This window comes from Fusarium oxysporum, chromosome VII, assembly GCF_013085055.1.
Source record: "Fusarium oxysporum Fo47 chromosome VII, complete sequence".
Lineage (NCBI taxonomy): Eukaryota > Fungi > Ascomycota > Sordariomycetes > Hypocreales > Nectriaceae > Fusarium > Fusarium oxysporum.
The window spans coordinates 1,867,134-1,890,178 of NC_072846.1; the positions used below are offsets into that span (position 1 = coordinate 1,867,134).

The window sequence follows — 23,045 nt, forward strand, 5'->3', positions numbered from 1 at the left end:
CGCTACAGCTTACATGTACATCCCTTTCAACCCCAGCGATATCCGGTCAGTGCGCTTGGCGTGCTTAGTGGGTTTAATTAAACTTCGAGGCGTGGTTGAGACAGGTGAGAGCAGCAACATCTGCCACGTGCTCAGTGCTCTATGTACGACGTTCCCCAAGCTTTGTCATCTTTAGCCTATTTGTCGTCGTCACTCGGCTGCGGCTGTGGGCACGTAGCCAAGAAGCATATGACAGTTTAGGGGGGGGTTCAACCAAATAGCACGATTTCCCCGAGAAAGCAGGGGTATCATATTTAGGATTAAAAAAGACAACTACTATTGGCCGGCTCGCCTTTCAAGGACCTATTAAGTGGGGAGTTCTGCTTTTACTGATGACTAGCGTGGCAGAGCCACGCGTTCAGTTGCGCATACTGCAAAACCACTGGATTGTATCAAAAGTCCTGTTAGTTCACAATTAGCGTTTCCCCACTGGAGCTGGTTTCGACCAGGATCTCAGGGCTACACGGTAGCCATAGAATGCTCTCGGCATAAGTACAGCAAGACACCAAGCTCGCAGTCAGTCTCAGTACCTCCAAATTCAGCCCTACCTTCATTACCGCTACAATGTCCACAACAACGATTTACCAGGGGTCACATCTCACCACGACCTCTACCGTTACAGCCAGTTGCACTACAGCAGTGCCAGGGACGTACGGCTACGTGCCATTCGACCCTAATACCTGCAACTTCAACTATCATTTCTACCCAAGCTTCACTGGCAACCTTGCCTTTGCCACAATCTTCGGATTAAGCACCATTGTCCACTTGATCGAAGCAATCGCGTTTAAAAAGGTCTGACATCTATCCCCAGTAAATACAGGGAAGGAGACATTGCTGATCAAAAGAAAAGAAATTCTGCTGGGTGGTCATTATGGGAGGGGCATGGGAGACAGGCGCATTCATCGCACGAACACTCGGCTCCCGTGACCAACAAGAGGAACAGTTTGCCTTTTGGGGGGGCTTCTCTTCATTTTGGCACCACTCTGTTCGTCACGCTAGCAAATGACACCTAAGATTCCGCTGCTGACTGTTGAATTAGGGGTGAATGCCTTTGTGTATATGACAGTCGCGCGAATGGTACATTTCGGCTTTGCCGACAAGCAAATATGGAATATTAAGGCGACCAAGCTGACCGTCCTCTTCGTTTGGATCGATGTCGTCTGTTTTCTCGTCCAAGCCGGAGGGGGTGGCATGCTGTCAATTAAAGACGAACCTAACATAGCCAGAATAGGCACAAAAGTGTATACAGCTGGGGTGGCGATACAGACGACCTTTGTCATTATCTTTGGAGCCATGACTGCTTGGTTCTATCGCAGGATACATCAGGTGCCTCGTTGCAACAACGGCCGATTGAAGGGTTTAACATTGGTGATGTTGGCGGTATTACTTCTCATCGTGGTAAGTTTGAAGACTCAGAGACTTTGAACGAACTCATGGCGCGTTAAGTCACGACTAACTTCAGAGTATTACAGGTTCGAACGGTTTATCGCTTGATTGAATTCGGGCCGGGCCTTAATGCAGACAACCCCCTACTAACCAAGGAAATCTATCCCTTCGCCCTCGATGCGCTTCCGATGAGCTTGGCACTGACAATGCTGAACGCGATGCATCCTGGCTTCGTTCTACGTGGGACGGATAGGGAATTTCCCTCTCTCAGCCGAGCGGAAACAACAGCTATACAAAGGCAAAAAAAGGAGGAACGCCAACAATCAAGGGCTACTGACAGTACTCGCAAAAACAGAGAGTATATCCGTATGGAGCATATCGGGTAGCAGACTAGCCGCTAGATGTTAGGACATGTCCAACGTATCATTGTTAGTCTGCGTTTCTCTCCAAAAGCCTGGATACGAGATAATGAACGCGCAGTCATGTGTCGTTTTCTTGGATTCATATACGCAGAACGACTTCCCTCTTATAGCGACTTACGTCCGCACGTTCGTGTGCTTGTTAGATTAATTAATTGTCAGACATCTGTCTGCAGGTACAGAGTAGAAGTCTCTCGCATTAAGCACCAGCGACAAAGTCCGGGGCTACCGTTGCAGGTTATGTGGTGATGGTAGCTTGGCAGAGACGTGAACAGCACGCCATCAATGTAAGACGTAGAGAGAATAGGATGTCAATTAGGTTGTACTCACTCTTCAGCAACTAGCCTTACTTAGGGTCCAAAGGGCGGGAGTCTCTGAGCTTCTTCGTTTTTCTCACAGCGCGCTTCACGATGCGCTTGTTAAAGCTGAAATAAAAGAGAAGGCTCCATTCTAGCAGTCCGATTTTAGGGGCAAGCACCTAAGCTTCCTCATTTAATTCCCGCTAAAATGACGTCCCTATTTCCCGTATATCGATGACTGTAAGTATGAATCCGTTTACAGATAGTCTCTGGCGCTTGATGCCTGTTCTGCTGCATAGCCATTGCATGTAAGTTTACCACATCGCGATTCCCGGGCAAATCTGATGCACTAAATTAGAAATTTAAGAATAACCTTGCGTGATGAGTCTCAGGGATATCTACCCCGGCTTTAGAACTTCTGGTGACAAGGGTGAAACGGGAAACAAGGGCCACCCTGGAGGTTCGTCGTAATAGGCGAAATATACCTGATTTGAATGGCGAGCCTTAACCATAGCTGGCTGTATTACGTGCTTGCGCGAGGGGTGCATTCCTGTCTGTGGGTCTAGCGCCATTCCCTGGGAGCAGCCTCCTGATAGCTTCGCGAGGGGGAGCGGCCGCCATGTTGAAGCGGTGTTCACTTATGCTTATCTTTCGAGTCGGCCTGTGCCCTTCTCGTGTACTACCTTGACGCTTGCTTCATAGACATTCTTAGCCGCCCAGTCAACCGGCAACCGACCTCTGCGTCAAGCTGATAAGTGCATGGAGTCTTATAGTTATGGCCGCATTCATTGGACCGTTCCCCATCCCTATTGCAATAGTGTAAGAAATAAACTCTTGAGTTCTCTTAAGTACGGCTCTTGTTGTAAACCAGTGGCTCGCGGCCAAAATCAAAGCAAGGTCCAAGCATAATAGGCGGCCCTATTGTGGATATCTTCTCAACTCGGAATTCTCCATGAGGCTCTCCTGAGCTTCTTGGTTCTTTGGGGATACGTTGAGTTGACTCATCCTTCCAGACGTGCTTGAAACAAGCTGCCATCGTTCCATTTCCACAGACTCGGGGTACCAATTTGGCATCCTTTAAGGCTTAGTTTGAATTGCGGCCGTGTGAACGCGCGGCCCCTAAAACACGCCAATAGCACACTTGGTGAAGCGAATTGTCATAGCGAGGATCTGCGGCCCTTCTATAGAGAACTGGCGACGTAAAGAGATGCGTGACCTATGCGGTTGCCCCAGATCTCTTCTCTAATTAGTGAAATAACTTTTGAATTAATACTAGAATTCATTAGTCACATATGGTATATTACCAGTGCCGTTCTAGTTTGGCGTGCAATAATCCTGGCTCCCTCAGCCACGATACTTGCGAATGATGGACGTAAAGCTTTATGGCTATTACGCATAAACGGCACCCCTTGGAAGCTTAATCAGATCCATTTCTATTCTTCCTATAAATATACGGCACATGCCATTATACTGACGCGGATTCAAGTACAGTTCGCCATCACAGTTGCCGCCTGATAACCGACTTGTCTAGTCAAAATATAAGTGGCATTAGTGGTGTATAAATAAGACATCATGCTGCGGTTTCGGAATCTCATCACCGGCCTCGCTATAGGTTTCACCTTGATGGACGCAACTGCCCAGGCGAACGATCGCAGTTCAGTGGGCAAGACTCCGCTCACCGAGGATTTCGCCAGTTTTGTTACAGAGATATTGGATAAGTGGAAAGTCCCAGGTTTGTCCATTGCTGTGATTGATGGCGACCAGGTCTTCGCTGAGGTATGACCTTGATTCCTCTGCGCTCTGCAACATCGGCTTGAATGCCTGAGTGTTGATGATACTGATACAGATATAGGGATACGGCTTTGCGACATTGCCCGATGAGCCAGCCACACCGGAAACACTTTGGCACGCTGCTTCAACTACAAAGGCACAGACTGCCGCTACCCTAGCCCGCCTGATCAACTCCGGAGACCACCCGGCTCTCGCCAACGGTTGGTCAACGACAATCTCATCTATTGTCCATGACGACTTCGTCCTTCAGGACGCGTGGGCGACAGAGCACATCACGCTAGACGATGCTGTAAGTCATCGCACAGGGATAGCAGCCCACGATAAATCCTATGCACAGGTAGTGGAAGGGAAGGAGGTTAAGCCTAAGGATATTGTTCGCAACTTGAGGAATCTACCCTTATCTACCGAGCCCCGGCTCAAGTTCTCTTATACTAATTTAATGTATACCACGCTCTCACATGTCATTGAGACTGTTACGGGCAAATGGCTTGGAGACGTAATGAAGGAGCTGATCTGGGGTCCGCTGGATATGAACTCCACTTTTTTCGACTTGCAGGATGCAATCAATGCACCATATCAACTCGCTTCGGGGTACTACTGGGACAAGAAGGAAGGAAAATATGGGGAGGTTCCCTTCATGAACATTACGGAACTTAGCGGCGCCGGGGCTATCTTCTCTAATGTCCTTGACTACGCTAAATGGGTGAAATGCCTGCTCCACGAAGCACCGCCATTCTCCAAGGAGGTGCACAAGGACATAAAGTCTCCGAGAATCCTTAAATCCATACAACCGAATGGGCCCTACGATATCAAGACATACGGACTGGGCTGGGAGCGTACCCACTTTAAGGGGCATGTTATATATATGCACAGTGGAGGATTGCACGCCTATGGTGCCCAGGTCTACTGGTTGCCCGAGGCCAAGTATGGCGTCGTTGCGTTCGCGAACACGGCCACTACGTCGAATGCCGCCGAGGAAATCCTGGCATGGAAGTTGATTCAAGACCGGTTTGGGATCCCAGAGAACGAGCGCTTTGATTTTGATGCTAAGTTCGTCACGTCTTCCGTCATGCTATGAAACATTGACTGACTAATACAGCTACCGAAAGTTTTGGAACGGTCTAAGCAGTACCGTAGATGAGGGTGTTGATATTCTCTACCCCGAGCGACCGAATCCGCCGCTGCCCGCCACCGTGAATACCACCAAATTGCAGGGCATATACTACGATCCAGGATACGGACGCATCGCATTACGCGAGCAGCCTCACCCTAACAGATCAGATGAGAAGATCCTTGTTGCAGACCGCCAGGAGATGACGTGGAAGTACCAGATGAACCTGCACCACGTCTCTGGTGACTATTGGGTTGTCTACTTGCCATTATTGGAGAATCCAGGGTACTTCACCGAGTTCGTAGCAGCAGAGTTCAAGATCGGAAATGATGGAAAGCCGGTTGGACTGCAGGTGGACTGGGTTGACCGAGTTACTGATGAGGTTGAAGGAAAGGTCCTGTTCAAGAAGGTTGATTAGCTATGAACTAGGTAGTAACTGCTTGAAATACCTAAACACGAAGTAACCTTCGTGCATCTATACATTAAATGATAGTTATATATCAATTCGGGACACCAAAGTAATGATGAACAATTTTCAGGGAAAGGAAGGTGATACTATTGTCGCATCTCTAACTCGAAACAACAACGAAGGCGACATCGGGTTCATAGCGCCTCTGGAGCGTCGGAGTGTCCTCATCACTAGACGCCACAACTGCATCGTACCCATTAGGAATATGGAGAATTTCAATGGCGAGTAAGAAAGGCTAGACAAGGTGGCGCTCATTCTTTGGGTTGTTAAAGGAGACAGGTCGCTTTTGCAACGGTCTTCTGATCAAGTGTGAAGGACATCCAGATCGAACGACGCTACTGAAGGAGCCCGTTGACTATGACAAAACTTGTCCTGATGTGGATTGCTCCGAGCCCTGGTAACTATCGACTCGTCTTTTCTTGACTAAGAAGCCGAGGTGGTGCCACCCTGCGGTGGAGGAAAAGCGAGAGGCGGCCAAATGGCGAAATTGGTTCCCACATTGTGCGGCAGGATTTGGATCAACTCGCTGCTAACATGCAAATAGAGCTTCTCACTAGTTCTTCCATAGCCGGTTTATAATTAGTACAGGTGGGTCTACGGCAATGAACCCCTTGACCGTCGCTGTATGCATAAAGTGAAATATCAGCGACACCGACGGTCTCAACGTTAGTGCTTACATTCCCGAAGACAGTTAACCAGGCTTACTCCAATACCGTGTCTAAGCCTGTCTTTAACGAGTCGGTTATCCACGATTTAGCGTAGTGAAGTCAGCGTGCCATCCGTCCTTGTGTGGACTAGATTTTCCGAGGTATGAACCAGAATCGGGAGTTGGCAGAAAGGCCAGGGTGTTCGCATCAACGCCTACAACCAAATTTTCTTCCAGACGCAGCTAGTTCTCACCGCCCCTCCTCCAAGTCCAGGCCGACGCCACGGCAAGAAGCCACAACAGCTGCCCAAGTCGGAATCGATGTGCACCGGATCCAGGCAGCGCTCCCAGTGAGCCATCCATACGCCTGCTGTTAAAATATCATATTGGCCTCGCCTGCGGTTTTCTACCTCAACGGCTACGCACCCAGACTTGCATAGTTAATATATAACTACCGGATATCGCTGCCATGCGGCTGTATGGCACCGATGGTGTTTCCCTAAGGCGGTTTGATTGTATGTTTATGATCCTTATGTTGGTTTTGCGCCCCTGAGCCTGCTTTATATTCCATCATTTGGCATATTTGCTTCTGTAACCGGTCAGCGCTATGAATCAAAGTGGTACCATCCAGGACCACTTAATGGACACCCCCACTTAATGGACCACCAAAATTTCGATCCTCCCATACAAAATCTAAATCTTCGTGCACACAAAAACAGACCGCGTTGTCAATCAAAATCGAAGTTAGTAAAGAGACTCTCCATAAAATTGATCAAATATTACTCTCTGCGTGGTTTTTTGATCTTCCGACCGCTCTGTGTGCGCTGGCAGTGCTTTATTACGACCCTAAAGTCGTCACTTTCGTCCTCTGACCTGATACCCACCTCAATCACCGACTCGACCTCCTCGTCCACATCCACCTCTATTTCTGCCTCCTTTGAGTTAGGAAGAGATTCTCCAGCCGCTAGAGCCATGAATCGTCGGTTCGGGTTCGGTACCGCCTTTCTTTTCTTCCCTCGCCGCAGCTGGGACACCTGCTCCTCCAGCCCAGTAATCCGCGCATTTTGAACGGCCACCTTCATCTCTAAAGCTTCCAGCCCCTTTGCGACCTTACTGTACTTCCTCCTGGTCGGACGACTTCGATGTTTGGCCAAATCCCTCACCTGGCGGCTCGTTTCCGGCGTATCATCTGAGTCCAGATGAGGAGGGCTGGGCGTCTTGAAGCCTTCCAGCACTTTTTCTTTATCCGGTTGAATTTCCGGATGTGCTAGAGCTTTGTACCGATTCATTGGCCAATTTCCAGTAAACCTCCAGCCGGATAAGATAATCTTCTTCCTCATGCCCGCCTCTCTGGCTTTCCCGTATGACCGAATAAAATTGACTTTATCAACGGGCCCAGAATCGGTCAAACTAGCCAGCTTTTGGAGTTCTTTCCGATACGCACCTTTGATGACATTAAAAATTCCATTGTCTAACGGTTGTAGGCCATGAGAGCAATGCGCTGGTAGATAGCAGCAGTAGACGTTGTTCAGAAAGCACGTAGCCATCCACTCATCCTGGGTGCTCGTTAGCGACCTTATAGCGGGAGACTCTGCGGTGAAAACACCAAAAGACTCACTTGTGCATGGGTTCCATGACCGTCAAGGATAATAAGTCTCGCACCTGATGCATCGCGAGGCTCTGTTTGAGGTAGATAGACATCTTTCAACCACTCGAGAGCTATATGGTTGTCGGTCCAGCCGTTTGGTGATGTGATGTAGTGCCAGTCCGCTATCGATTCGAATTCCTTAAGAAACCACTGCTTCTGCAGCTCTTTTCCTTTAAAGATAATTCCCGGTTTTAAAGCGCGGCCAGTTGCAGTGACAGCCTCAATAAACGAGGTCCAAGTGCGCGACTGAACGCCTTTCAACATCGCCTTCTTCTTCGGGTCAGAGCTCCCGATTACGAGGCTGTCCAGGCCTCATGGACAACCAATTAGTTATGCCCTATAAAAGCCCGTAGAGAACTTGTGGAGGAGTGACCGAAACCCGCCATTATGCCACCCTCGTCCACGTTAACCGTGTTCTCAGGCTTGATCCAGCCGTACTCGTTCTCCCGGATATCGAAGTACCAATTGACCGCCTTCGGAGTAAAGCCGTCAAATCTGGCGGCTTCCTGGCGCTTTCCAAGCTTGGTAGATAGTTTTGAATGACGTTTGACGAACCTGGTGGTCCAGTGCTTGCCTAGAGGCTTGTTATCCCCCTGTTGACGGAGGAGGGCTTCGACGCAGCTTCGAAGTTGGCTATGCGTGAGAGCGTAGCCCAGGGACTCCTGCCGCAGAAGCCAACGAACGAGACGGACCTCCTGGCTCGTAGAAATACGTTGGTGGGGGTGGGTAGACTCTTTCCTGCTCGCTTGACCAGAAAGTCGTCTATAAATGGTCGATCGAGGCACTCCACGTTTCTGGGCCGCCTCAGTCGGCGATAGGCCTCTATCAGTAGTATCGAGTATAGCCTCAGCTACGTCGTCTTCGGTATAAACACGCCGAACCATTGTGGCAGGAGTTCCATGAGTAAATTAGGTGATATGCCTACTGGAGTGAATGAAGTCGGATGGGCCGGATGAGGTGAAACTGAAAAGATTTCAAAGGGCTAGAGGACAAGGCCACGAGGCGTAACGGGGAAAAATTAAGCCGATATTGAAATTTCATGAAATAAACTATACAGCACATGTTTTGGCTTGTGAGTATCTTCATTCCTGGCCAAATGCGGTGTAATTGAAAATTCGGATTTTGTATGGGAATATTGAAATTTTGGTGGTCCATTAAGTGGGGGTGTCCATTAAGTGGTCTTGGATGGTATGGTGTTGTCTTGTCTCAACGATACGCAATCAAGATCCAAAGACATCTCTTCGGTTTCTATCTCTACGAAGCACTGTAGCTCTCTCTTTGGCTCCTTTTCTTATAGCTGAGTATGCGTGAAATTATAGTGACTTTCTGGGCTTTTATTTGAACCCGCATTGGCTTACCCTTGATCTGAAATGGTCCATGAGTTTTATACACTGTCTTCGAAGCCCCACTCCTTTTGTCGGTTGCAGGTTTTATGAACCCTAATCGAGTTCGTGGCAAACTTGCAGTTAGATCGGTATCGTCTACACGAGGCGAAGAGGTTAGTTCTGTATTCTAGTAGGTTCTGCCAAGAAGAAACTTACTGGGAACGCCGTCGAAGTCGCAGTCGCCCTTAAGAGCAATGCAGGGAGTCATCTTAGCAGCGGCGCTGCCAAGGTCTGAACAGCGGCATCCAAGGTCGGTTGTCTTGGATCCGACTCTTTCGGCGACGGCTTCCGTGCAGGTAGCGGCGCAACGCTGAAATCTCCGACGCCAGGCCAGGTAGAGTTGTGCAGGAAAGCCCATTATTCATGTAATTGTAAGATGTTTGTAGAAAAAGAAGAGTGGTTATAAGGGGTTGTAATTTGATGCTGCAGAGAAGGGGACTTCATCTTCTTATAGCTCTGTTCGATACCGAGTACGAGACTTGTGTATCAAACAAGATGAGACGGCGAGACACTTTTAAGAGGATGCTGACTACCTGGAACAAACATTTTTTATTCGCTCTTTATCTCTAGATACTTAGATTTAAGCATGCTAATGGCCTCTGGGAAACAAATTAACATTCTAAGATGGCCTGTCTTTCATCAAGCGCCGATATAAGGCACACTATCATCACAATCGCCGACCGATCCTGGTGGCTAATCGTTCCGGGGTCAATGTAATCTCCCAGCTCAGCTTTGCGCGCGATGCTTGTCTGCCTCACAGGGTCCTCAGGAGGCCCCTGATCTAAGCGTACCCAAGAAGGCGGAGTCGGCCCCAAGCACCTGATTGTCCTTAATACAATGGTCAAACGACTCGGCCAGATCACAGTTGGTAGACCGAGGAAACTCGGCATGGCAGATGTTAGTCCGTGTATAGCCGCATTCAGAACCACACTACAAGGTGACTGCATCCATTCTAAGTAAAATTCGTCCCTTATATACCATCAGACGATTGTTAATACCCTATTCCATGTCTTGTGTGAAAAGCGTTTTATGTACTAAGCGTAGTCGATTTCTTTAGGCGCTTGATCGAGGTATAGCTTGACTGCTGGGTTTCTGAAGTCGTCGAGATGCTTCACTAGAAAATCAAGAACTTCCAGGGGCAGGAGGATAGGGGCAGCCTCAGGGGCTAAAAGAGGATATTTCTGATTCCAGACGAAAGCATCAAACCTCTTCTCAGCCTTCCGGACATTTGGTCCGAATGATGCTTCAGCGTTGCGGCAGGGTCAGCCCGTAAAGGCGGCTTATTGTTGTCCCGTCGGTGGAAGATCATCGTCGATATCGCGTTCAACCAAGCCACAACATGGTTCATGACCTGAAACAACACCTTCCGTATCCCACGTCATTAACCACAGTAAGAAAGCTAGGTCGTCATTTTATGGTATGGTTTATGAGAGCCGTTGCCGATGACGACTATGTTGCTGATGGCGATGATAAAAATGGCAATGGTGATGCCGTTGGGTAGAAAATTATCCGAGCTTGGCCATCCATGTGGGCCGTGTCGAGGAAATCCGACATTGTCTTCCAATCAGTCAGCTAAATGTCGTTGGCAGCATGGCCATCTCCATTCATCTGTCATCCCTCTATATCGTAGCTAGACAGCGAGTAGGGAACTGCTTCTCGCTACCTAGTTGTAAGATACTAATCATCTGTTCCTCGACTTGGGTAGCTTTCACGCGGATTAGTTCGGGGCCTTGACTCAACGCTACAACGACTTGCATCCAAATCTGGCCATGTTGGGCAGTGGCCCCGCACTGAAAGGATCTGACATGGGCGGCTGGTGGAACTTACCCTTGTCGTAGAATTCGCAGGCTCACCATAGCTCCTCCTCGGCAGCACCCGTCGCCTGCACGTATGCCTCAAGAGCCTTGGTGCGATGTTGTCCATCGATGACCTCTACCAGGCATATGCCCGCTTTAAGGATGTAATATGCGAGGTTATCTAGGGACAAGAAGGTTGATATAAAATGATATAGAATGAGGTACGGAAGTAATGTATGGGTTCAGCTTGACGAGGCGTAATGGATAATATGATAGATACTGGTTTTTGGAAACGTAGATCTTAGTGTGAAAAAGAAAAATGGGGGGGAGGAGGGCGGATTATAGTTAGAAACAGAATCACTAAAGATTTAAGAATATTTTTTTCTGAATTGGCATATAAAAGTTATGCTGCTGCTTTTGCCAAGTATCCTACAAATATCATTTAGTTTGGTTTATTGCAAATAATAGTAATCAAGCAGTTATCTCCTATAATTGGTTAACGGCAGTAAAAATGTTAAATTGTTCGTTTATTAACGTTTATTCTTTGTAGAATATATCGATATAAGGAACCGCTTGAGTCTTCTCTTTCTAAATAATGTGTACCACCGTTTACCATGACTGAGAGGCATCCATGCCACAGCTGGACTATTTTCATACGCCCCATATAGCCAAATTCTAAGTAATCCATAGCGCCCCATCATACTAGGAAATGCCAAAATCCTGTTCAACACCGTGTCCCCTTAGCGTTCCATAACCATGAAAGTGGTACCTCCAACAACACCCGCGGCAATAAGAAGTGTTAAGATGCCAGCGCCCGCTTTTTCCGCTATTGTGATGGTCTTATATTTGAGCCTTCCGTCCTCCTGGCCTGAATTGGTATCTCTGCCACCAGGATTACCCTTGAAAGTTCCTCCAGTCTTGGATGTAACCGGCGCCTTAGCCTTGTCCACCAGAGTATACATGAGGATAGATGCGGCGTTTATCTGCAGGCCAAAACCAACGATGTCGTCAAATGAATCGGCTAACCAGGAAAAGCCGCACGCCGTACCAGCGGACCCTTCATAACCTCTCGTGGGACATCCATCACAGACCTTGGCAGCGGCTTGGGCGCTCGATTTGAGGAGTGTTGTGATATTCGTGTTGGTGTACGGGGCGACCTGAGAAGTAGCGGTCATCCAGTGGGCGAGGTATCCCTTGAAGCTCCGCTGGTCCTAGTTGCACTGCTTATGCTCCTCACAGAACTGCTCGTTGATGATGTGGTTCTTGACAAACTTGTTCCAGACGTCGCTCATCATACCGCCTACGCGCTTTTTCCACGTGTCGCTCTCTGTAAGGTTGTACAACACCGCGGCGCCGTGGAGGAAGATACCAGTATTGTATGACCACTGCGTCTTAACGATGTTACTGCAATCTTGGCCATCTCCGATAGTGACGTCATCATAGATTCCCATATCGTCCGTTACCAGCCCAATTTTGCTCTACCAGTTATATACCTTCTCGGTCCAAGCCGCATAGGCGTCATGGCCCGTATATAGCGCTAGACGCGCGCGGCAACATTAAGAAGCATCCGTTCGAGATAGAATCCTTGTAGTCGTATCCAATATTCCATTGGAAGATCTTCCACCGCAAACCACTGTTACAGTGTTGTGAATCCCAGCGGCTGACACACTCGTTGAAGACGGCTTGGGCTCGGACGAGCCATCCAGGATGAGTGTCGGGAGGATCGGGAAAGCTATGCTCGGCTGCTGACATTGCAGCCATGGCCCAGGAGCCTTGGTCGTCATTTCCTACGGCCAGCGTCTGATTGTCGGGCATATCATCGGCTGGTGTGCCCGCTTGATGGAGCATAGCTTGCGATGTGATGTTGTTGTAGCTATCATCGCCGGTGAGCCACCAGTAGTCAATTAGGGTACCGAACATAGCGCCGGCCTCCAACCCTATAAAACTTCAGTAGAAATCCTATCGTTGATGGTCAGCTTATTACCCCCTATTATGTGCATGGACACTCTTCGGCCGGCCACGCTTCAGCGTGCCAACAAGACCCGTATCAAAATGGTGCGGCACCCCTATCAATTGCCTACTTTGAATCACCCAGCTTGATTACTAAGGGCTGTTGTTCCTGAGGATCATTGAGACCATGCCCGGCCTGCGACAAAAGGTAAACAAACTCGCACTGATGCGACTTGATGTCGCTAGGGCGGGACGTAAAAGTTAAGGAGCTACTTTCTCCCCCACCAGCCTGACGGTGGTATTGGGGTAGCTCACTAATGGAGGGCTTGATGGATGACTTTGATTGGCTGGGGTTGCTCACCAGCCAGGTTCCGGGTAAGCTGTGAAAGCGCGGTCGACGGTTTGGCAGCATGGAGGCTAGATGGCATGTTGTGTATCAAACCTATCAAATGTTATTTCAAATCGAGGATCTTGTATTTGTTTGATTGAAATAAAATTTTGGCATATTTGATTGATTGGATTTGATTTGGAGGCTGCGCTGGCTTCCGATTCGCCCAGGGCTTATCGGCAGGGCAATGGAGACATCGATACATCACCATGCCCCTAGATTTGTGCGTACGTGACCCGCCGGTGGTGTTCTGGGTGTTTTCATCAGGATACGTTGCTTTGAAGTAGAGAAAAAAGTCCACATAGACGTCCCAGTAATGGGCTGGTCCGAAATCGAGGGCGTGGAGGCGGCGGCGGTCTGAGATGATGTCATGGTCGATAAATCACCTGGATAACCTAATTGTGCTCGAATATCTAGGGCCGTTTGAACGAGTACTGAGATGGTGGTGCTGATGTTGAAATTGAGATAAGTCTTTTCATCATCTAATCAGTTGATAAGATCTTTTCAGCCAATCAGAGAGCTGTATTTAGGTGGATATCAGCCTGGATATCCATTTAAGAGGCAGAGAGTTATATCGATATCGATATATACAGTATTGAGCACTTGCACCTTCCGCTCCAAAATAACATGCTCTTTGTAAAGTCTAGGGTGGGGCCACTTGGGTACATGGCTCTACCCCATAAGCAGATACTTTTGTCAGAAATAGGTCGGCTTGTGGGTGCATATGCAAATTCTGGCTGGGCCAATGAGGTAGTCAGAAGTACCGCTGCTGCCTGGAGGTCCACGGCGCGAATCTGGGGCAGTGGAGACAGCTTGACAGTGCGAGTCACAAGTACTGTTGCTTATTTAGTACAACCACGTGCGCGCTTTCAGTGCCAGGTAAGAGTGTACACAGTATGCATATATACTTATAGTTAGATATGTGGGTTTTTTTGTTTATAAACAAGAGCTATTGTAGGAGAGGAAGGTACAAATGCTCAATACTGTATCAGCATCGATATATCCAGAGAGTACAGTTGATATCGATATATCATATTCCAATACGCAGGTCTGCGACGCGGTACGAACATCGTGTATAAGAGGAGCATGTCTTCGCCCCTACTCGATCTGTTGCCTCCCTCCTCATTCCACACCAAAACCCTTTGCGCACTGATTGACGCAATCCCACTCTCTTCAGCCTAAATCTCTTTATCAGTCCCGGAGGTCATCGTGGCTTTAGCTACGACCGTTCCGTCGCTCTTGATCGCGTTTCTATCCTTCTGGGTAGCCAACACGAGCTTAGTTCAGAGTCGCTCGAGGGCCACAGAGATCGAGAATGAAGTTGTGCTTAGGTGGAGTTCCACGTGAGTGAGATGACGCCTAAGCATGAACATGGTCGACTGACTTAAGACACGATCCAAGTAATGCTATCAAATATTATCATTTTGCCTTGCATTTGCAACCAGTAAACTACAGCAAGTGAAAATATATCATGAGTTACTGGCAATTAGATCTTGGGAGTTTGGATAGGGCATAGGGCACTGGTTCTGTCTGCAAAGGTTTTGGGCAGATTTGGGTTGAAAGGACTTAGAAAGGATAGATTTCAGAGGGTTTCATGACGTTTGGTTAACAGGGCCAGAGACATGTACTCTATTTGTTTTAATATACATTTCATCATCCAATGCCTCAGCCATCTAGCTCAACTACTGAACAACTACTCGGTGACGGTGCATCTAGGCTGCGCTGGGATAACGCAGAATCAAACAGTCCCTTGCCAAACTTTTCCAACAAAAACTTCTGCACATCCTCATTCCCTCCATTTCCTATCACTAACCCCTCCGCGTCTCCATCAATCTTGAGGCCCTCAAGGCTCGTAGCTCTCGACAGAGCGACGTAGACCTGACCCTCGGCAAAAGCCCTAGACAAGTTGACGATGACGCGGTTCAGAGTCATGCCCTGGCTCATGTGAACGCTGATAGCCCATCCCGGCAGAAGCGGAATCTGCGTCCGGTGAAGCAGAGAATACGGCTCTTTGCCGTATGAGTTGACCATGCAGTTAGCAAAGATGGTACGTGTCTTGCCGTTTTGAAATTTCACCACCGGCCATTTCGTCGCCTTGAACTTGGCGATCTGGACTTCCCTGAGCTTCGCGTGCTCCCCGTTGATGATCTGCCAGGGTGGAGATATGTCATCCTTGCGTCTGGCCCTTGGCAAAACTTTCGGATCGTAGTCTTCAAACCCGCAGATTATGCCCTGGCTCCCGTTGCACAGCCCTGCCGAGATGCTCAGGTTGACCTGCAGCACGACCAGCATACCCACCCGCAGGATGACCTCTGGTTGCAACCGGTGGTCCCTGCAGGCGGCCAGTGTTCCGTCCGAGTTCCGCTTGTTGTAGTGATATAGGTGCTCGTGTTTTGGGTTCCATTCGAACTCGTCTATCGCCCGGTAGTCGACTGTGGGCGTCTTTAGTTTGTTGAAGTTCTCCCGGTTCACCTTGTTGACCTCATGCTTCATGCAGAGCAGTTGGGCTGCCCCGCCGACCTTGCAGGGATGGTCCATGAGGGTCTTTATCTCGTCTCGTGAAAAGGGAATGCCAAGTCGGCATTTCTGCAGCATTTGAATGAAGGTCTGGTCCTTCTGGCGATGGATCTCTCGGAGGTGGACGTGCTCAAATTTGGCCTTCTTCCAGGCCATGCTCTTGAATGCCCATTTGTCCGTCTCTTCGAATGGGCCGTGACATTCGTCGCAATTGAACTCGGTATCGTCATCGTTAGGGAGCATCTCTCCTCCGCACAAGTAGCAGAACTGGAACGGCTTCACTGGCGGTAGCTGGCAGAAGTCGCCCGTTACGATCAACTGCAGGCCTCCAAATGGGGGCGGGTCTCTCTCCATCCTGTCTTCGTAGTCATTCCAGCACCTAACGGCCGTGATGCAGTGGTTCATGCGCTCGAGGTGGTGGTTCTCGACCATGCTGATCTCGTCAATGATGAGCACGTCCGTGCCCTTGATGCGCTTCCTGATGTGCTTGCGGAAGCCTTCCTTGATGAGCCTATTGAGGTCGTACTTGAAGTGATCGGGTGTCCAGCCCATGTACGACCACGTCGACATGCCGTTGACCTGCAGGGCGGCTCTTCCAGTGGGTGCAACAATATTGACGATCTTGCCCATGTCTTCCAGCTTCTTGACGGCGGCCTTGAGGACGGTGGATTTGCCGCAGCCGGCAGAGCCGGTGTAGAACACGTTGCGGCCGCGCAGGATTAGATCGACGACGTCTTGCTGCTCCTTACACAGCGTCGGCTCGGTATCCCGCTTGTCCATGGGATTCGCCGAAAGTCCTTGGACGCGAGGTTTTGCTTGAGACGGTGACTCATCTTCCTCGTCATCGCTGAGGAATGAGATTGACAGGAAGCCATCGTCACCACGCCCAATATGATCGGGTAACTGGGATCGTTGCGCTTTGGGGGTGGGCTCACTGTCCGAGTCTGAATCGGATGAGATGTCGATGATAGCCTCGGGCAGCGGACGAGACGGCGTCATGCTGGCTCCATACGGTCGCTGCCTCTTGGTGCCAGCCATGCTTGAGCGGGGGGAAGGAGTCGCGGGCGTGATGGGCGCTTGTGGTGAGAAATGGATTTCATCCTTGGCGAAAGACAATGAGGGGATCCTGGGGCTGGGGGTTGGTTGTGCCATGGCCACTGGAGGCGGTGGTGGCCGTCATGTACTGAGGCCCATGAGCAGCAGCGAGAGGGAGGAAACTGTTGGACGTTAGATACCATACAAGCACGGCCCCTGGAATGGCATGTGGATATGGGATAGGGTACCTGGCCGTCAATTGAATCGAGGTTGTCGGACAGATGAGGTCATTGCATAGCCAACGTTGCCGGTGCGCAACCGGAGACGCGATGCGGGCTCCCTTGACGCGTTAAATGGTCACGTGAACAAATAGTTGGATCAGGTTTACCTCAGCAGCGCTCAGGCCCCGGTAGCAGCCCCGGTCGCGGTCGGCGGGGGGGGGGAGCTTCCTGGATCAGCCGGTAGCGTTACGCGCCAGGCCTCGCCGCGGTGAAATCGGCGACAGCTCAGCGGCGCCACGGATACCAGCTGATTCCATGTCAACACTTTTCCTTCATTCACCTCCTGCACAGGACAAAGACACTACTACACTCGCTACAGTCACATCTCACTTCTGGCATTTGACATACATCCTTGCTCATGACCGAAACCCCGCATTCTTCATCTACTTGAAACCTGAAGCTTTCCCGGACTGCCGTCTGGGCTCTGATCTGCCGAACCTCGCACCCCAGATACTGCGGCCCGCGAGATATTCTGCTCTTCCCTACCGCGGCATCTACCGTCCTATTACCTCCAGCGTTCGTCTCGGGTATTCCTGGCTCGTTTCTGGCAGCCGCTGCTCCAGTGTATCCTGTCTACTCCTGCTCCTTTCCCCATTGACCCCTCGAACCCTCTCAAGACCCAGTCGAACGCGGGCAGTGATATGTCGATGATGCTCTTCGTCCAGCCAGATTGCCCGTCCAGGTTTGCCTATCAGGACCAGCATCGTATAAAGGGACTCAACGCAGAGACATTGGCGAGGGTCTTCTTACCTGCCCCCTCCTGGATTCCGACACCCGAGTATGCGCAACTTGGGTCGGACTCCGACAACCACTCCAGCTGCATCTTCTTCAGCCTCAACCTTTTCCATCTACAATCAACAAGTCGTTGCATCAGAATGGACCGAGCAATGGTTCTTCATGAACGGTCGTATTCACCCGTACGCCCTGACCTGGGAGGTTGAACAGCGAGATGGTCTCGAGTCGGATACTGGCGCCATCACACAATACACAATTCCGGTCCTTATTGTCAAAGTGAGCAGGGAGATGCCATGCATGTGAGGGTTATTGAGAGTCAAATTTTGGCCTAGATCACTGCTCAAATCAAGAGGACGAAGGTCTCAGTTATATACAAAACAATGGTGTCCAAGTGGGTCGGGACGCCTCCTCGACTGGGACGGAATATCGTTTGATACTTATCATCCGTGATCAGGGCTACCATCCGTAAGCATGCTCCACCTGTGCGCCCACCACTTCCTGTCCCGCCCTCTACTTCTACGTCTGCTTCACTCGAACCGAGTACTCCGCCGGCCAAGAGAACAATCCCTGACTATGGCCAGACCCCTGCGAAGAAACGACACCTGTCTCTGGCCTCTTCTAGCACCATTCCCTCTTCTCAGAGCCACGAGTCTATCAGATCCCTCACCGTTTCGGCTTCCCCACAAGATGAGCTTGATGTATCGGAGGCGGATGTTGCCACTACCTGTCGTCCAGATCCGCCCAAATCTGATTCAATCACAGCCTTCACATCAGACTCGCCCCGACCGCATCGCAACCGTCATCCCTCAAAGAAATATCAGGAAGTCGAGTAGGAATCCGCTCGAAAAGTCCTCTTATCGTAGCAACAAATAGTCACTTCGTACAGCAACAAATTGACTGAGATAGCTGTTGTCCATCCACCAGTGGCGACCATCAATATCCCCCAAAGTACGCAAATGCTCCTCGCCCACATTGCCCATCCTTGGGCATGCAGACCTTCTTGTGAATCCTCCACTTTGCCCTTTGATGCTCCCTCCCACAATAGCCCGCAGCCCGCAGCCCGCAGCCCGGCATCGTGTCAGAGGCCCAAGAGGCTCAAGGGCCCTGCGCTTCGGACAACCGGCTAACTAGGTGTGTGAGTCCGGGTCAACGGAAGCTGCAGGCCCTGACTGGGGATCAGCCGGCGATAGCCTCAGCAACTGAGGATTCCTATTAACCCAATAAGAAGGGGCCAATCGCCCAACTAGGGAATAGGTCAGAGATCAATAGCATCACAACCTGGAGTCACCTTTGCCTGCTGTCATCACTCTCTTCAAACCAAGCCCCTGACAGATCGCCTGCAACTCTTGATGCCTTCTATCTTTTCCCACATATACCTTACAGAGGCGGACTGGGCATTTGGTCATGATGGATTGATAATTCTACGGTCGCAAGGTTGCATCTCCATTGCCCGAAATTTCCAACCTTGCATTGTGATTCATGACCCCTCTCTTCCTACACCACCTCGAGGAGGATGCCAGCATACCCTTGAAAGGACCCCATCTCCCGCAAATACATATGTGATTAACATTACCCAATCCAAAGCCAATATTTGCACTCAACCTTTACGTTTCCATCCAACACATCTCAAGCCTCGAAACTGCCATAACAACCTCGTTCATCAAGGTTCTTGGCGCAAGCCGCGACCGGCTTGCCTCTCCTGTTGGTAGAAACTCATGTTGAAGGCTGTACGGCAGCGGAGAGCTCATAGAAGTCACTAAGAAAGGGCTTGAATTGGGCGGCCGCTACATCCGCACCCGGATGCGCATTTAGACTTTTTTACGTTTTCTGTCATAACCTAACAATCCATTTGTACTAAATTCTAAAAACTCTATATGAAATACGTATTGACATAATAAATATGCTCATATTTTTGTTTGTTTCATAATAATTCTTTTGAATTTTATTTTAATTATTCAAAATGGAATGGGGATAATGGCGCACCCGAGTGCGGCAATTTAACAAATCATGACTAAGCGTAGGTTTCAATGGCTTATAACTACTTAATCTTTTAATATATAGTAGTAAAGGCGAGTTACATATGTAAATATAGTATAAGAAGTATTATCAAAATTTTTCTATAATTTTTAACCAAGTTCTATTAGTTTTGTAGAAGGTAAAACGTAAAAAGTCTAAATGTGCATCCGGGTGCGGATGTAGCGGCCGCCCTTTAATTGTCTTGTCTTACCTAATTCCATGGTGGGTGTTGGTCCCTTTATCTATGAGAGTCTCGCTCATTCATCGCTCTAAAACGATGCTGTACCAGCCGATCAGCAAAAGTTGTCAGCTCCAACAACTCCAGGCTTATGGCACCTCAACAACAAAGCCATTTACTAAATTCGGTAAGCGATATGTCAGACAATTGGTTCCACAGTGATCATTGGTCGCACCAGTCGATTGATAAGAATTATCTCAAGACCAAAAGAAATCGAACAGCCATGTGTTCGGGCACAGCTATTTAAGTGCATGGCGTTAGGATTATGCCACAGGCTAGATGTGAAACCGGATAGTTACATCCGGTCACATGAATGCTATGTGACACGATAGCTAGTCAGGACTAGTGCTGGATCTCCAGGAGTACAGAGGTTCAATCCACGTCCATCCACGCCAAATTGGACCTCGGTTTAATAGGAATCACTGTAAATCGTCCTTGCGTGCAGTGAATTATTTAAGGTACCCCCAAGGACAAGCGCATGATCTCCGCTATCCCGCCCTGGTTCTTATTGAAGCTTCTTGGGTCCGGACCTCTAGAGAGTCTCAGCCCCTTTCCGGCAGCAGACTCTGTCCGGTTTTTATGGATGGAGTCCGGAATTGGTTTGCCAATCTACCGCTTCTGATAAGCAAATGCCTTTATTCCGTGTCGAACAAGCGCGTAAGAGTACTAACCTTGCAAAAGTCGCAGCTACATGGCGTGCTTCCGTTTCCATGGTGGTCACATCCGAATCGCTGATCTCCCTCCGTTCCGCAACAGGTCCACCGGAAACCCTGTGGCCAGTACTCGTACATCCTCTCCTCGTTTGAGTTGAATTCCTTCTCAAATTTTTCTTTCAGTTCATCGGATTCGGAAGCTAGGCAATTGCCCCATCCCATGCGGTCCCCACCAGCCGTGGATGTCCAGGTGATCAATTCAAGCTTTCCCTCGTGCGAGCAGCCATCCTTGCATCTGCGGTGACGGTCGTACCATTGGCTCGACGTGGGCATACCGGTGGTCGACAACATTGTTAATGTCTGGAATTATTACTTCTCGTCCAAGGGACTGATAGGAATGAAAAGGAAAGATGCAAAAGAGGAGAAAAGGAGAAAGCTGAGGGAAGGACGCGGGTTTTATGTGGGGCCACGTGGTGTTAGATTGGCGGATAGGAATTGTTGGATACGCGAGTAGGGTTGATGTCCAATTAAAATGGGGTTAATTTTCACACTTGAGGATCAATCTAGTCCCCTAGAAGCTCGTCCTTCTTTTTCTGTCTCTGTTCTGTCCTTTTTAGGTGTTTCCCCGCTACCCGGTATTGATATATCCGGGGACCCACAAAATACATGTTTCTTTTATCGAGGCGCTATCACTAATCCAACAGGAATGGGCTCCACTTCCCTTATTGCAATATTATTCTTGTATCCAAAAGAGGGATGAAACCCCTCTCGGACAGACTAGTCGAAGAATCAAGTCGACAAGCAATAACATCACGGCAAAGGCTGCGGCGAAGCAATACCACGATGCCATACGGCATCGGAAGAACACGCACTGGAAAGAGTTTCTGGCAGACAATGGCAACATCTGGAAAGCAGCCAAGTACATGAAGTCTGGGGATGAGGCAGCTTTTGGAAAGGTACCGCAGCTCGTCAAAGCAGATGGAGCAGCAACAACGAGCCATAAAGAGCAAGCCGAAGAACTACTGGCGAAGTTCTTCCCGCCATTGCCAGACACTATCGAAGACGAAGGACCGCGACAACAGAGAGCCCCAGTAACGATGCCCGACCTGACTTTGGAAGAAGTGGAACGTCAACTGTGGGCGACAAAGTCATGGAAGGCACCAGGAGAAGATGGGCTACCAGCGATCGTCTGGAAGCTAGTCTGGCCCTCGGTGAAACATGACGTCCTCGCCATCTTTCAGGCATCACTGAAGGAAGGCGTGATACCAGACCAGTGGAGACATGCTCGAATCATCCCACTCAAGAAGCCAGGTAAAGATGATTATACGATCGCGAAAGCGTGGAGGCCGATCTCGCTTCTCGCCACGTTGGGTAAGGTGCTGGAATCGGTCGTCGCCGAGAGAATCTCCCACGCGGTGGAGACTCATGGACTTCTTCCGACCAACCACTTCGGTGCGCGCAAGCAGCGGTCAGCGGAGTAAGCCCTCATACTCCTACAAGAACACATCTTCTCAGCTTGGCGCTCACGCCATGTTGTGAGTCTCATTAGTTTCGACGTTAAAGGGGCATACAATGGTGTGTGCAAAGAGAGGTTGCTGCAGCGGATGAAGGCGAGAGGGATCCCAGAGGGTCTCTTGCTCTGGATCGATGCCTTTTGTTCAGAGCGAACTGCAACCATTGTAATCAATGGCCAAAGTTCCGAAAGCCAACCTCTACCACAAGCAGGACTTCCGCAGGGGTCGCCCTTGTCGCCGATACTGTTTCTGTTCATCAACGCAGACCTAGTGCAGACTCAGATCGATAGGAATGGCGGGGCCATCGCCTTCGTCGACGACTACACGGCGTGGGTGTCGGGACCGACAGCCCAGAGCAACCGGAGAGGGATACAAGCGGTCATTGATAAAGCTCTTGACTGGGAGAGACGCAGCGGCGCGACATTTGAGGCGGAAAAGACGGCGATCATACATTTCACCAGGTACACAGGAAGGGTAGACTCAGAACCTTTCACTATCAAGGGTGAGAGAGTCTTTCCGAAGGATCAAGTCAAGATTCTCGGGGTCGTCATGGACTCGCGACTTCACTACAAGCAACACATCGCAAGGGCAGCAACGAAGGGTTTAGGAGCTGCGATGGAACTGAAACGACTGAAGGGAATGGCTCCCTCGACAACGAGGCAGCTTTTTACAGCCATGGTAGCTCCTGTAGTAGACTACGCTTCCAATGTCTGGATGCATGCGTGCAAG

At 49.6% G+C, this 23,045-nt stretch overlaps 8 protein-coding genes across 8 annotated transcripts; 3 read left to right on the forward strand and 5 right to left on the reverse strand.

Moving 5' to 3' along the window:
- Window positions 1–603: 603 nt before the first annotated feature.
- FOBCDRAFT_241812 (uncharacterized protein) lies at window positions 604–3,231 on the forward strand (the record flags this gene model as incomplete). The annotated part of the gene is made up of 8 exons (XM_059610404.1): window positions 604–831; window positions 890–1,024; window positions 1,054–1,278; window positions 1,356–1,441; window positions 1,502–1,807; window positions 2,536–2,603; window positions 2,856–2,962; window positions 3,157–3,231. 8 exons carry the CDS (start codon window positions 604–606, stop codon window positions 3,229–3,231), a joined length of 1,230 nt encoding a protein of 409 aa, XP_059465374.1.
- Window positions 3,232–3,766: 535 nt separating this feature from the next.
- FOBCDRAFT_139842 (beta-lactamase/transpeptidase-like protein) lies at window positions 3,767–5,463 on the forward strand (the record flags this gene model as incomplete). The annotated part of the gene is made up of 3 exons (XM_054705739.2): window positions 3,767–3,919; window positions 3,996–4,984; window positions 5,034–5,463. 3 exons carry the CDS (start codon window positions 3,767–3,769, stop codon window positions 5,461–5,463), a joined length of 1,572 nt encoding a protein of 523 aa, XP_054561714.2.
- Window positions 5,464–9,192: 3,729 nt separating this feature from the next.
- On the reverse strand, window positions 9,193–9,551 carry FOBCDRAFT_138637 (uncharacterized protein; the record flags this gene model as incomplete). The annotated part of the gene is made up of 2 exons (XM_059608001.1): window positions 9,193–9,320; window positions 9,350–9,551. 2 exons carry the CDS (start codon window positions 9,549–9,551, stop codon window positions 9,193–9,195), a joined length of 330 nt encoding a protein of 109 aa, XP_059465375.1.
- A 676-nt stretch (window positions 9,552–10,227) lies between these two features.
- On the reverse strand, window positions 10,228–10,541 carry FOBCDRAFT_241815 (uncharacterized protein; the record flags this gene model as incomplete). The annotated part of the gene is made up of 2 exons (XM_054702449.2): window positions 10,228–10,358; window positions 10,400–10,541. 2 exons carry the CDS (start codon window positions 10,539–10,541, stop codon window positions 10,228–10,230), a joined length of 273 nt encoding a protein of 90 aa, XP_054558424.2.
- Window positions 10,542–11,729: 1,188 nt separating this feature from the next.
- Window positions 11,730–13,367, reverse strand: FOBCDRAFT_241816 (glycosyl hydrolase family 76-domain-containing protein; the record flags this gene model as incomplete). Its single annotated transcript, XM_054705742.1, has 4 exons — window positions 11,730–12,189; window positions 12,232–12,465; window positions 12,659–12,926; window positions 13,301–13,367. 4 exons carry the CDS (start codon window positions 13,365–13,367, stop codon window positions 11,730–11,732), a joined length of 1,029 nt encoding a protein of 342 aa, XP_054561717.1.
- A 3,005-nt stretch (window positions 13,368–16,372) lies between these two features.
- On the reverse strand, window positions 16,373–16,996 carry FOBCDRAFT_295965 (uncharacterized protein; the record flags this gene model as incomplete). Its single annotated transcript, XM_054705744.2, has 1 exon — window positions 16,373–16,996. A coding segment is annotated over one exon (624 nt), but the record flags the coding sequence as incomplete, so codon positions are not given.
- A 691-nt stretch (window positions 16,997–17,687) lies between these two features.
- Window positions 17,688–18,775, forward strand: FOBCDRAFT_164842 (uncharacterized protein). The gene is made up of 3 exons (XM_054705745.2): window positions 17,688–18,171; window positions 18,228–18,286; window positions 18,350–18,775. Exons 1-3 carry the CDS (start codon window positions 17,941–17,943, stop codon window positions 18,726–18,728), a joined length of 669 nt encoding a protein of 222 aa, XP_054561720.2. The 5' UTR covers window positions 17,688–17,940; the 3' UTR covers window positions 18,729–18,775.
- A 1,444-nt stretch (window positions 18,776–20,219) lies between these two features.
- FOBCDRAFT_227788 (uncharacterized protein) lies at window positions 20,220–21,372 on the reverse strand. Its single transcript, XM_054705746.2, has 2 exons — window positions 20,821–21,372; window positions 20,220–20,758 (listed from the first exon to the last, which is right to left on the reverse strand). The coding sequence occupies exons 1-2, from the start codon at window positions 21,151–21,153 to the stop codon at window positions 20,603–20,605; spliced, it is 489 nt and encodes a 162-aa protein (XP_054561721.1). The 5' UTR covers window positions 21,154–21,372; the 3' UTR covers window positions 20,220–20,602.
- Window positions 21,373–23,045: the final 1,673 nt, after the last annotated feature.

Bases quoted from the DNA above. Each gene is read 5' to 3' on its own strand.
- FOBCDRAFT_164842 (XM_054705745.2), top strand. From the start codon at position 17,941: ATGCGCAACTTGGGTCGGACTCCGACAACCACTCCAGCTGCATCTTCT. The intron at 18,172-18,227 runs GTGAGCAGGGAG...ATTTTGGCCTAG, and splicing joins TTCCGGTCCTTATTGTCAAA to ATCACTGCTCAAATCAAGAG. The intron at 18,287-18,349 runs GTGGGTCGGGAC...ATCCGTGATCAG, and splicing joins TACAAAACAATGGTGTCCAA to GGCTACCATCCGTAAGCATG.
- FOBCDRAFT_227788 (XM_054705746.2), bottom strand. From the start codon at position 21,153: ATGTTGTCGACCACCGGTATGCCCACGTCGAGCCAATGGTACGACCGT. The intron at 20,759-20,820 runs GTTAGTACTCTT...CAGAAGCGGTAG, and splicing joins GTAGCTGCGACTTTTGCAAG to ATTGGCAAACCAATTCCGGA.